Source organism: Myxine glutinosa, chromosome 9 (assembly GCF_964187855.1).
Source record: "Myxine glutinosa chromosome 9, kmMyxGlut1.1, whole genome shotgun sequence".
NCBI classification, from domain to species: Eukaryota; Metazoa; Chordata; class Myxini; order Myxiniformes; family Myxinidae; genus Myxine; species Myxine glutinosa.
Window position 1 is genome coordinate 112,503,061 of NC_136269.1, and position 13,932 is coordinate 112,516,992.

The following is a 13,932-nucleotide window of genomic DNA, read 5'->3' on the forward strand; positions in this document are numbered from 1 at the left end:
ACTAAAAATTTGAGAAAAATATTACAATAAATAAATAATTTCTAAATATTTTAAAATAGGGAGTTACTTTTCAATCACCCTGTATATATATATATAATCTTCTATCTATTATTATTATTATATAATTATATGTAAAAGAAAGTTTTTGTTTGTTTGTCTGCACGCGCTAATCTCCTGAATGGTGACAGATAGGAGGCAACCTCTGAAACAAAAAATGTCGGGACGGGCCCTGGAAAGGTTATAGGCTAGGTGGTGAGGCCGGTCGAGGCTGCCTCGGCCGGGCTGGGCACATTTCGCAATTAAAAGCTGAGCTGAATTATAGTAGTCAATCCTCTACGGCCGTGAGTAAAAGCTGAATTATAGCTGTAGAATTATAGTAAGATCTATTGCTACGGGGTCCCCCCCTTACCTCTGGTCTCGGTGGACCTCCGAACCCCGAGAGGGTCCCCGGCAGAAAGATGTGTTATCCTTGGTTGAAATCCAGCAAATAATGAAACCCTCAATGGAACCAGAAAATGAAACAGTCAAATCAATAATGTAACCACACCAGGTTATAAACAAACAATAATCTATCTATAATTCCATTAATCTCTGTGTGTATGTGTGTATGTGTGTATGTTTGTCTGTGACCGCTGTTTCTCGACAACTACCGGTCCGATATACTTGAAACTTGCCAGGTATATTGCTGGGGACCCGAGGATGTGCCTTTTCAAGGTTTGAAATTAATCGGACAAGTAGTTACCGAGCTATGGCGATTTCTTTACCAAACACCGCAAGCCGTTCGCTTTGGACCAAACCATTTCATGTAAATAGAGGGGGGGGTTCTGTGGTCGTTGCGAATGGACCAAACCATTCATGTAAATAGAGGGGGGGGGGGGGTTCTGTGGTCGTTACTGCCACGTGGTTTCAAAGTTTTTTTTTTGTTGTTGTTGTTTGCACGCATGTTTTTTTGCACCCACGTACGGGCACGCCCTAGGATGTTTACACACACACACCCCTACACAAATTATTATTATTATTTTTTTTGGCAAGGAACGGGCACCCACGTACGGGCACGTCCTAGCTTATATATAGTACGGGCATGCCCTAGTATATTATAAATCACACACAAAGAGCCATACAACAATGGGGGCAATCACCACTACTTTCAAATCTTACGATGATATCCTTGTCAAGCCCCTCAACCCCACATTCACGGCACCTCCCGCAATGTCTCTGCACCCCTCCAAGGCGAAGTCCCAATGTTTCTGTGCGCTCCCGCGATCGGGGAGTCAAGGCCCGATGGTCAATTGAGGCGTAGGCAAGCGAGACGACCCTGAGGTCACGTGCTCAGCACCCAGCAACACAGCGGTGGAAAGGAACCTCACAAAGACGCGCTCCGACGTACACGTTGCGGTTCAATCCACGAGCCTCCGTATAATTATCATGTGCCCTTTTCTGGCACAGCCGTCCCCGGCAAACCACCGGGGAATAATGCCCAGCCGACACGACAAAAACCTGTTCACTGCAGGTTGCTTGCGTGGCGAAGATGGCGGACGGTTTTCACTCCAACCCGGACTTTGAGGCCCGGATCCTCCGGAACCTCAATGAGAATACCCGATGACACAGGCTCCACGCACTCCGGCGATATTTCTTATCGCCCAAACTTCCCTTCAAGGACGCAAAGTTCACTAGCACTGTACGTTGAACGCTCGGGCCGGAGCTTCAACAACCACGTCTCTTTTCAATCTCCTCCCGCCTCCTTCTCTTCCCTCCACCTCTTCCGGTCACGATCCGGATTTCCAGCCACATTTTACCAGCAGCGCTTTTAAATCTTTTAACCACCACAACCCTTTCCCTTAAGTCACAATAAGCATAATATCTAGAACCAACAATGATAACAACAACCATAGCGAGGGCCGAATCCGTAACACTGTGTACAGAAGATTAAATTCATTCAAAAAGAACCCGGGCAACGCCGGGTGCATTCAGCTAGTGTATATATAATAAAATGGTGTGTGTGCATTAGTCTCCTCCATAACTCCAAAACCATTAAACCTAGCAGGCCCCAATCTTTGCATGCACACTTCTCAACCTCCAAGGGATTGCATGAATGAAAACTGGGTGTTTGGAATGCGTTTATGAAGATCATTTATGCTAACAGGCTTACCTCTGGTCAACTGGGAACCTCAGAAAAACATTACGGAGAAACAACCTGCTTCTGATTAATTATTGTTCTTTTTCAAACTCGGCCCCCACCTGGTGCGACGTGCGGTGCCTCGAGCTTTATTTAATTTTCGCAAACTCGGAAAACATTAATGAGAAACAATCTGATTCTTCTTCAAACTCGGTCCCCACGTGCCTTTGGAGTGGTTGGTTGGGTGACGAGGACAAATCGATTCAATAGTGGTGAAGTTCTGGATCCAGATAGGAGAAATTTTAAGTGATTCATCACCATTGAAAGATGGGGCCAAAAACGATATATAGCACAATCTCTCAAAAAATTGTGGACAGATTCGGACGAAGCTTTGTGGATGAGTTGGTCGGTGACAATAACAAGCCGAGTAGATTTTCGTTAAGGTCTGGATCCAGATCTGGCATATCATAGCGATACAAAATGTAAATTGCTTTACATGTTGAACTGCTTTCTAGATGTCATTTTGATGTGGACATGCAATAATCAGGCCTGAATAATCTGATTGTGAAAAATGACCACATGCATGCTCAAACAAGCTACCAACCACAAAATGATAAGACATTGTATATTATCAGGGAAGAAGAGATTGAGTGGCAGTGTTTGCTATAATGTTTCATTGCACTTGAAAATGGTAGGCTGTAAGTAATTGTAACAAAATGTCACTAAGTCAAAAACCACGCAATCATACATTGTAATTTGGTCAGTCTGCAGTATCTCCAGAAGGTATTCACACCCCTTGACTTTTTTTCACATGTTGTTGTGTCACAGCCTGAATTTAAAATGGATTGACTTGAGATTTTTTTTTTGTTGCTGATCTACACATAATACCCCATAATGTCTGAGTGGAATTATTTTTTAGAACTTTTTACAAAACAATTAGAAATGAAATATAGACATATCTAATTTACATAAGTATTCAACCCCCTGAGTAAATAGTTTGTGGAAGCCGCTTTTGCAGTGATTACAGCTTTGAGTCTTCTTGGTTATGTCGGTATTAGCTTTGCACATCTGGATGTGGGAAGTTTCTCCCATTCTTCCTTACAGATTTGTTCGAGCTCTGTCATTTGCTCAAAGTCTTTTGCAGTTGGGAGTAGGTTCTCCTTAAGGATTTGCTGGTATTAGGCTCCATTCATTGTTCCCTCTATCCTTACAAGTCTTCCAGGTCCTGCTGCTGAAAAGCATCCCCATAGCATGATGCTTGAACCACCATGCTTCATGGTAGGGATGGTGTTAGATGGGTTATGAGCTGTGCTCGGTTCCACCAGATGTAGCGCTTTGCATTCAGGCCAAAGAGTTCAATTTTCATCTGATTAGACCACAGAATCTTTTGCCTAATGCTCTGAGAGTTTCTCAGTTTGGTCGGACAGCCAGCTCTCGGAAGATTCTGGATAGTTCCATATTCTTTCCATTTCCTAATGATGGAACTCGCTGTGCTCTTGAGAACATTCAACACTCTAGCTTCTATAAATTGTTTTATACCCTTCCCCAGATTTATGCCTCCTCACAATTCTATCTCAGTTTTACGGACAGTTGTTTGCACTTTATTGGTGAGTTTTTGTTCTGACATGCATTGTCAACTTTGGGACCTTGTATTCTTTCTAAATGTGTTTCTAAAAGGTGTGTTTCTTTCTAAATTGTGTCCAATCAATTCAATTGGCCACAGGTGAACTCCAATCAAGTTGTAGACATTTCAAGGATGATCAAAGGAAATTGGATGCACCTGAGCTCAATTTAGAGTGTCATACCAAAGGGGTTGAATAGTTATTGACTCAAGACATTTCCATTTTTTTTTAATTTGTAAAAATTTCTGAAAAAATTTCTGAAAAAATTTCACTTTAACATTATGGGGTATTATGTGCAGATCAGTGACAAAAAAATCTCAATTTAATCCATTTTTATTTCAGGCTGTAACAACAAAATGTGAAAACGTTAAGGGGTGTGAATACTTTCTGAAGGCATTTTACAGTATTATTTATGGAATCATTACCCTGTGTTTTGATGTAACATTTAAATGAGTTACAACTTTTAAATCAAGCAAAAGAAAGACTTTAACCTTCTCCATGCCCCCATTTACACATTTGACAACAGCATTGAACTCGGTGCGGCATCACTTTTTTTTGTACAAACCTGCCTATTGGACATTGAAATACGATGCATGGAATTTTCAACACTTTGTTGTTTCAATTGATTCTCACTCTGTTCCATGGTGATAAATATGGACAGACAATTCTGGCACTCGCGTTTCAATAATCGTTGACATCCAATCCCAGTTTGTGGTCACAAGAAGGCAAAGAGGTAAAAAAGGAAAAGTGAGTGCAGTTGAGTTGGTAAAATGAGATATAGAACTTAAAAGAACTACATAACTGAACAAACAGATTATGTAGGCTCAATAGGTATGAGACATGATACTCTGGTATCTGTGTTCTTTCCAAAGCAGGTAAATATTGGTTCCCCCTGAGTGTCAACATTCATGGATTCCAGCAAGCAGTATTGCAGGTTGCCACCTTGCATGCAGGTAGAAGATGGTAGGTCGATGGTGAGGGTTTTTTTATCAGTTTCACCCAGAAAGTTTGAGGCCTTCTCTCTGTATTGTTCTGGCACACATTGTTCTAGGGGCTCATTTTGGAGGGGTGCCTTAAACGATGGTTGTGTGTTAGTCCAAACGTTGTCCTTCAATTCTTCAATGAAATGGGTCGATTCAGATTTTGTGGGCTCGAGCAAACTTCCCAGATGATCAGGCTTCCTCATCTGACGAGAGAAGAGTGTGTTAACAAAGCAAACAGGACTTTCATTTTGTTTAAATTGCATATTGTCATTTCGTTTGCACAATGGCCATCAACAAATGACTTGTACCACCAGCAAATAATAAATAATGCAAAATACTATGTGCTTAGCCAAAATCGCTCTGCTAATGGCAAGGGGGAAAGTGGTTCAGAACTGCCTTAGTTGTGGTGTTGTTTGACAATATATTTAACCATGATATTGGCTTAGGATCTTGCCACCTTAACGGTTAAGGTGGCTGCTATAAGATCTTAGGGTCTTGAGGTTGAGCTCCTGTCTCCCGTTAAATAACACTTGGTGGATCGACTCAGCCTGTCATCCTGCCGAGGTCAGCAAAACGAGCACCAGCTTGCTGGTAACAGGGGACACTGCATCAGTGGCACATCCACATTCCCAGTAATAATGCAATCAGCAGCCACAGGCTGCATAAAAAAGTGTAAGATAATAAAAGAATAATAATAAATATAATGTTATGAATTTTGGGGTAGACATATATATATTTAGGTAGATCGGAGTAGGTATCATGTTTCGTCTGTCGTGGATAGCTGGAACCACCTCAATGTAAATAAGTAGAGGACCTGTAGCCCGTATGTTGGAGTAAGCTGTGTATCAGTGTCCCCGCCACAAGGGGGCGGGGCTTGGTAACTGGAATTAGGGAATATGCTAACTCCATTGTGTGTCGTTCCCTCTGAACATACCTGTGTCCCTTATGGCAATGCACTCTTATAGACACTTAGATAGGTCCTTGGTGCACACACTAATTAAATCCCCCCCCACCCCCCCTACAATGACTGACCGGAAAAACCAATAGGCAGCGGCCGCGCAGTACGCCACCATGACGATGAAACATCGTGCAAGGCAGGCAATAGCCATGCTCAGGAGGGCTCTTGATTGAAGGAAGGTGAAGGAGCGACACACTGATTGGCCACCGACCGATCACACCTCGGCCAAACAGTGCGGAAGGCGCGAACATTCGGCCAGTCGGTGTGGAGAGCGCGAAGGAGGACGTACCAAGCGACACGCTGGTTGGTGGAGAGGTCCGGCTGACGTCAGAGAACGCCGAACAAGAGAGTTGGAGCGGAAGACATTTTCTCTTCTCGCGTCTGGTCCCTTCCCACCTTGAGCTCTTCCCTTGGCCTCTTGCTCCTGACTGTCCCTTTGCACTGGGCCTTCTCTTGCTTCGGACTGTCCCTTCGCGCTGGGCCTTCTCTTGCTTCGGACTTTGGTGGAGGAACGAGCAGTTCGAAAGACGGTGGAGAGAAGGAACGCCGTCGATTATCTTCCTTGCGTTAGTGTGCTAACGACGAGAGAGGCTTGCGTTGGAGCGCTGACGACATTAGCGCGGGCGAGCCGAGGGCCGCTCCGCGCCAAAGACGAGGCCTACTTCCCGCCGACCGGGCGTCGGACGATGTGCTCGAGCCAGACGATCCCTGACACTGCCAGACTGAGATAAGCTCGCATTCACAAACACGAGACATTTATTTTATAACTTGCAAAATCGAAGATTTTTCAAGTATATTGGTCGGTTGCGTTTGTGGTTCTTTCTGTCTGTCTGTTTGTCTGTTTGTTTGTCACCTGCCTACAGATCACAATTCGAAACCGATCATCACGAAACTTCACCAAGTTGTATAGGTCATCCAAATTGAGAAGCCTATTGTTTTTGGGGTCAAAAGGTCAACATAGGCCAAAGGTCACCAACTTTGCCAAATTTCTAAAATCCTCAATTTTCATCCGATTGACTTGAAATTTGAAGAGGACTTGCATATCTGGTCACTGAATTCAACCACCAAGTATATTTGAGGTCAACCTAGACCAAAAGGTCAACATAGGCCAAAAGGTCAGCATAGGTCAAATTTCTAAAATCCTCAATTTTCATACAATTTACTTGAAATTTGAAGATCACTTGCATACCTGGTCACTGGATTCAACCACAAATAATATTTTAGGTGAATATAGGTTAAAAGGTTAACATAGGCTGAATTTCTAAAATCCTCCATTTTCATCTGATTGACTTGAAATTTGAAGGGAACTTGCATATCTGGTCACTGAATTCAACCACGTATTATATTTTAGGTAAACACAGGCCAAAAGGTCAACATAGGCCGAATTTCTAAAATCACCAATTTTCATTTGCTTGACTTGAAATTCTAAGAGGATTTACATATATGGTCACTGAATTCAACCACCAACTATTTTTGAGGTCAACATAGGCCAAAAGGTCAACATAGGCCAAGTTTTTAAAATCCTCAATATTCTTCCGATTGACTTGAAAATTGAACTGCATTTGCACATTGAGTCACTAAATAGGGAAACTAAATATTTTTTGAGGTCAAAAGGTCAAAGGTCAACCTTACAAAATCATCATTTTTCATCTGAAAAATCGTCACTTTTCTTCCTGTTGACCTGAGCTTTGATCAAGATTGTCAATTTTTATCTTTATGAAATGGACAATTTGCTGTATCAATGGAATTTTTTTTCTTGGGGGTGGGGGGTGGATTTTGCAAGTATCGTGCGCCGCATGACGTCTTCTTGTTTTATTATTCTGCTATTCATCCTGTATATGAAGTCTGTGTGCGGGATCCAGATTGAGGAACATTATTTATTTACCGCCGCGTTTCCTTGTTCTCGGATTCCATTCAATAAATCATTCCTTTTGTACATTTTACATCTGTTCTTGGTTGAGTTATTAATTGATTTCAGGTTGAAGACGCCTGCGGCCGTGAAGGTAAGTCGGCAGAGTTCATCCTGCCTCGTGTATTGGTCCGCTATCAATTGCGATAAACGCCTCCAAGTAAGCTCGAGTCCATCCGCGATCCCCTGGTCTTAACCAAGGGGCAATCGTGTGACAATAATATAAATATATAATTATAAATATAATAAATATATGAAAATAAATAATATATAAATATTAAATACTAATAATATAATAATATATTATATAAAATAATAAATATAATACTATTTAATAATAATAAATATATAATAATAAAAGTGTGTGTTTGTGTGTGTGTGTCTCTTAAGCCTGGTGTTGGCTTAGCGGTTAGGGTGCCGGCTTGGGATCCTGGGTTCGAATCCCGGTCGATCGCTGAACTAACGCCAGGGGGGTTGAATCAGCCTGTCATCCTTCCGATGTCGACAAATTGAGTACCAGTTAACTGGTAATTCCCTGTGTGTTGAAAGAGGTGACTACCAGGGTTGGTGGCAGGAAAGGCATCCGGCCGTAAAACATTGCTTCAAAAAGGGGACCAAGGTGCCCAAAAAAGGCCAACCCCTGCTCTGTGGGGAAAAATGGCCTCTAAAGGTGGTTCTTGTGGGTGTATCTCCATAACTCCAAAACCATGAAACCTAGTGGCCCAAAACATTGCATGTGTACTTCTTGACCTCCAAGAGAGCGTATGAATGAAAACTGGATGTTTGGGTGTGTCAAAACACCATTTTTGTCAGCCTACGTTATAGCGGTCTGCCATCTTGGCCAGCCCACTGCCACATCACTGGGTTCTTAAGCCGCCATTTTGTTTGGGTTTGTTGAGATTGTGCACCCAGTAACAGGGAATGTGAGTTGGGTTTAGAGTTTAGACCTTTGCGAGACAGGTTTCCTGCATTGGTCCTGCGGATACATGTGGATATTTGGAAAGACAAGGTTGTCTGGAGAATAAGGTAAGTCTTGTCTTTGTGAGGTTTGTTGTTTTTGATTTATTGATGTTTAAAAATATAGCTTGTAAGCCAATGGTCTCGAATTGGTCTTGGATAGTTGCTAGGTCATGGCGTTTTTCATGAATAAAGTTGTCGAAATGAAGGTTTTGGTTAAAGTTATGGATATCATTGGATGCTTGAGGTTATAAGCTTTCTGATTATGTTAGGATTGTGCACGGATTGCTTAAAAATTGGGAATTATGATGTAAAGGAATTCCTTTGGAGTGAATGCACTTTTTGCTTTGAGCGGTGTCACTGGTATATTTTAACTTCGATTCGATTTCTGTTTTTGGTTTTGATGCACACTATAGTGGTTGAACACTCGACTACAACAAATTTGGTGGAAGTCTGATGAATTTTGACTAACTTGCAGCCTTTGATGGTTTAATATTCAGGAGCCGCATCGTTCTCGCTTTTTACCTCCGCCACCAAAGGTGGATGGAGGTTATGTTTTCACCCCTGTCTGTCTGTCCGTTTGTGATCAAAATATCTCAAAAAGTTGTGGACTGATTCGGACGAAATTTGGCAGAGATGTAGCAAGTGTGACAACGACGAAATGATTAGATTTTGGTGAAGATCCGGATTCGGATCCGGCTACTAGAATCTTGTAAGTGATTCTTCACCATTGGGAGATTGGGCCAAAAATGATATATCGCAAGATTTCTCAAAAAGTTATGGAAGGATTTGTCCAAAACTTGGTGGACTGGTTGTGTGTATGGCAAGAAAGAATCGATTCAATTTTGGTGAATATCCGGATCCGGTTAGTATAATTTTCAAAGTGATTCTTCACCATTGAATGATATGGCCAACCAGGCGGAGGTATGCTCTCGACTGAGTGCCGTTCTAGTTACCCTCGACAGAGGAGAGAGTATTGCATTTGAGTCTGTTACTTGGCCAAAAAAAAATAAAAAAAATTGTGTGTGTGCATGCGTGTGCGTGCGTGCGTGCGTGCGTGCGTTCGTCCGTCCATCCGTCCGCTCACTTATACTTGCCTACAGGTCACAATTTTAAACCGATCTTCACGAAACTTTACCAAATGGTAGAGTTCGTGGTCCGGCAAAATCCGATATATTTTTGGGGTCTAAAGGTCAACGTAGGCCAAAGGTCAACCACTTTTTTCAAATTTATACAATCCTCAATTTTTATCCGATTGACTTGACATTTGAATAGGATTTACATATCGGCGAACTGAGTTCAACCACCAACTATTTTTGAGATCAGCGTCGGCCAAAAGGTCAGCATAGGCCAAAGGTCAACAACCATTTCAAATTTTTAAAATCCTCAATTTTTATCCGATTGACTTGAAATTTGAATAGGATATACATGTCGGCTTACTGCATTCAACCACCAACTATTTTTGAGATCAGCGTGGGCCAAAAGGTCAACATAGGCCAAATGTCAACCAATTTTTTCAAATTTCTAAAATCCTCAATTTTCCTCCGATTGACTTGAAATTTGAAAAGGATTTTCATTCTGTTACGTGGTCCCCTCGGTGACTACCTGGTCTCGGTGACCCCCGGACCGTGAGAGGAACTTCGCCAGAAAGTGGTATTATATATGCGCTTTCGCAACGCAATCCCTATGAATTCCACCCCAAGAGAAGACTGATGTTCAATGATATATTTCAAGGGTATTGATACCATACAATTTCAATGATACAATCCAGGATATATTCCCCGAGCAATCAACAACAAACAACCATCAACAATTCCCAATCCACAATCAATTCCCTAGATGATTAAGATGGCCATCTTATATATGTGTGTCCCCTTTTGTACTCACGACCCCCTTTTGGTCTCGGTCCCTCACAATGTCTCTGGGCCCCTCCTGACCAAGATGATGGTCGGCGTCGCCGCACTCGGGCGGTTGAACGAACCCCGGGTGGACGTGTTTCCACCGGGCAGGTATCGTACCAGGCACCACGGCTGCAGTCCCCTCGTGGCCACGCGAAGCGGGTACGGTAAAGCAAGCAAAAGCCCCACGCCGCTTGCAACCCGTGTTAGGCCCCAACGTGCGACCCGTATGCGTCTTTTTATACGGTGCCGCGAACGGTGCCAGACGCGGGGTCGGAGCACGGCCCCACGGCAACTTGACGTCTCCACCGGGTAGGTACACGTCCCGGTAACTCCTCTCGCCAGACGGGCTTGGGAACGCCGCTTTTCCACGCGGCGCAAGGTCGATCCCACCTTTCGTCGGAGCGGGGCGAGGAAGAAGAATCCTCGTCGCTTTTCTTCCTCGTGTCTTTTCCTCTTCCGTTTCCGGTCTCTTTTTCAGAAGGGCTCCTGACCCTCCAACCACAACAACCCTTAATCTACTACACATTGATAAGCAAAGACCGGAATGGTAATTCACATATTCACATAAATATGTAACACTCCCCCCCTTCAAGAAAGAAAGTTTGAACCCCGCGAAAACTTTCTTTGCCGGCCAACTTGGATAAACAAACCAGGTAACTCAACCCCCAAATCATCAGTTCCCCTGGGCAACAATTATCACCACTCAAAAATAAAGCAACAAAATTTCACAAAACCCCCAGAGATTTTCAAAGGTAAATCACTCTGGACAAAGCACCAGCAACGACATTGTCCCTGCCCTTTACATGTTCAATTTCCCGTTGGACTCCTACCAAGCCAAACCCCATCTCATGACCCTCTGACTTTGACTGTCAGTTTCTTGTGAATGAAGGTTAAGGGGTTGATCAAAGATCCACAGTTAAGCAACTCGATAGCACTTTTTCCGGGAGGCCAAGCCGAGTATTCACTACATGGATGCCTTTAGGAACGTGGAGTTCACGGTTAGTCCGTGCAGGAAAGTTCTCTACATGGACGCCTTGAGGAACGTGGAGTTCACGGTTAGTCCGTGCATGAAAGTTCACTACATGGACGCCTTTAGGAACGGGGCGTTCACGGTTAATCCGTGTAGGAATCTTGGCTCGGCGGCTCTGCCGCCTTCAGTGCTTCAGCTTTTCAGAACTTCCCTAATAATTATGGGGGGACCGCTTGTCACTATAGTCCCAAATATAGCGGTCTCCTTCTCGGCCACTACTTTGACAATCCTTCCTTCGGGAGCTGCCGTAACTCAGGGAGCCTCCATAATAATATTGCTTGCGGCCACCACCAAAACTACCGCCCAGTTGTACTCTCCTGTAGACCTCTCAACGCCTACGAAATGCCTTCCCTACTGTTATGGTCCGACCCTCCAAATCCTTGCCATTCCAATTCTTCTCTGCCTCTCTGGCGTCTTTTGGGCTTGCAAACGTGACAAAGCCGAACCCTCTTGACTGTTGCGTTTCCCTGTCTCTTACCAACCGCACTTCCACCAGCGGCCCATATCTGTTGAAGACAGAGGTCAGAACTTCTTCCTCTGTTTTGAAGTTCAGTCCCCCTACAAATAACTTAGTACTTTTGTCGCCATCCCGAGCTGGTGTGGTGTTATTTTCCCTGCTGGGCTCTTTACCAACCCTCAGGTTACCATAAACTTGACCCCTGGCCAAATCATTCCCGATAACCACAGATACACCCTCTACAGGAAGTGTGGCTTGTAAACCGACGGTGACCGGTCCTGACGCCAAATCGGACTCCAAATGGATGACATGAAGTGGAGCACTAACACCGCCCCCGATCCCCTGTAAACGAACACTATCCCCTGTTGCCGTCTCCTCGGACCATGGCAAAATGCCTTCAAGCATTAAAGATTGATGTGCTCCTGTGTCCCTCAATATCCTAACCGGTCTCCGGTTAGTCGAGGCTTCATCCCGTGACACAAACCCCTCTGAAATAAATGGTTGGTAACCCTTTTGATGGCGATTTCTCACAATGGCCATTGCATTTGGAGTCGTAATAGTCGGACTCCGCTCTGGGTCTTCCCTTTTCATGCGGTAACAACTGGACATCAAGTGTCCAGGTTTCTTGCAAAAAGCGCAAGTAGGCCCGGAGGAAAAACTCGTGGTCTGCCTCGGGCCCCCCGAAATATAAGTTTGTCTTGGGCCCGCATCCCTCTGATTTCGAACAGGTGGGGTATCCGCGTTGTCCCCATAATCCTCTCGAGGCCGCCGCCATGTATTGTCGTTCTCCGCACCTGCTGTTCCCCACCTCCCCTGCGGAGATCTAGGCGAGGAGTTAGGTTCGTGGACCCCTATTCGGTGGGTTAAGGCATAATCATCTGCCATGGTGGCTGCGTCCCACAACTTTGGTACTTTCTTTTCCTGCAGGTACACTTTGATGTCCTCGTGGACACACTGCTGAAATTCCTCCACCAGGATCAAGTCACACAATGTTTCGAAGTCTTTCCCGACTCCTTTTGACTCACACCACCGATCAAACATGTTTTCTTTCACTCTGGCAAATTCCACATGGGTCTCACTCTCCCTCTTCCTGGCATTCCTGAATTTTTGCCTGTAAGCTTCCGGAACCAACTCATAGGCTTTGAGGATGTGTTTCTTCAGTACCTCATAATCTGCACATTGGTCCATTGGTAGCGCCGAATAAATCTCTTGAGCTTTTCCCACCAGCACACTTTGCACTAGTATGGTCCAGGCCTCCTCCGGCCAGTTTAATTGTCGAGCCACTTTCTCAAAGTGTGGAAAAAATTTTGCGACTTCCTTTTCACTGAACGGTGGAACCAGCCTCACATGTCTGCCCACATCCCAGGTTTTCTGGTTAGGTGTCGACCCCGTCAGCAAGGGTGGTGCCTCTCCCCGTTCTCTCATTAACTCCAGCTCCTTGAATTTAATTTCCTGCCGAAGCTCCATGTCACGTTCCTTTAATTCCCTTTCTGCTTTTCTCTCCTCTGCTTCGAGTTCCCTTGCAGCTCTCCTCTCCTCTGCTTGTTTCTCTTCTCTCCTCTCTTCTGCTTTCCTTTCTTCTTCTGCTCTTTCCTTTTCTGCTTTCCTTTCCTCTTCTTTTAACCTTTCCTGGAGTTCTCGTTCCACTCTCCTTTCCTCTGCTTGTTTCTCTTCTCTCCTCGCTTCTGCTTTCCTTTCTTCTTCTTTTAACCTTTCCTGGAGTTCTCGTTCCACTCTCCTTTCCTCTGCTTGTTTCTCTTCTCTCCTCTCTTCTGCTTTCCTTTCCTCTTCTGATCTTTCCTTTTCTGCTTTCCTTTCTTCTTCTGCTCTTTCCTTTTCTGCTTTCCTTTCTTCTTCTTTGATCCGTTCCTGGCTCCGTAATTGCAACTCCAGTTTCCGGAGCTCAACGTCTTCTGGTTCTTCGGGTAGCCACTCCCAGGCTAACTCGTCCCATGTTCCTAATCCCACCATAGATTGTATCACCGTGGCCTGCAACTCT

At 44.2% G+C, this 13,932-nt stretch overlaps 2 protein-coding genes across 7 annotated transcripts in view; one reads left to right on the forward strand and one right to left on the reverse strand.

Annotated features, from left to right (window-relative positions):
- LOC137416535 (E3 ubiquitin-protein ligase rnf168-like) overlaps window positions 1-13,932 on the forward strand; it is a 132,419-nt gene that overhangs the window by 85,410 nt on the left and 33,077 nt on the right. The gene's annotated exons all lie outside the window — the stretch shown is intronic.
- Window positions 2,728-13,932, reverse strand: part of LOC137416536 (uncharacterized) — a 78,010-nt gene continuing 66,805 nt past the window's right edge. For 4 of the 6 annotated variants that reach the window (XM_068102153.2, XM_068102151.2, XM_078784714.1 and 1 more), the window contains one exon: window positions 2,728-4,924. In XM_068102153.2, the coding sequence (XP_067958254.2) occupies window positions 4,553-4,924 (372 nt within the window). In that variant the 3' untranslated portion in view covers window positions 2,728-4,552. The remainder of the gene's footprint in view (window positions 4,925-13,932) is intronic. The other 2 variants (XR_013624597.1, XR_013624596.1) reach the window with 1 other exon arrangement.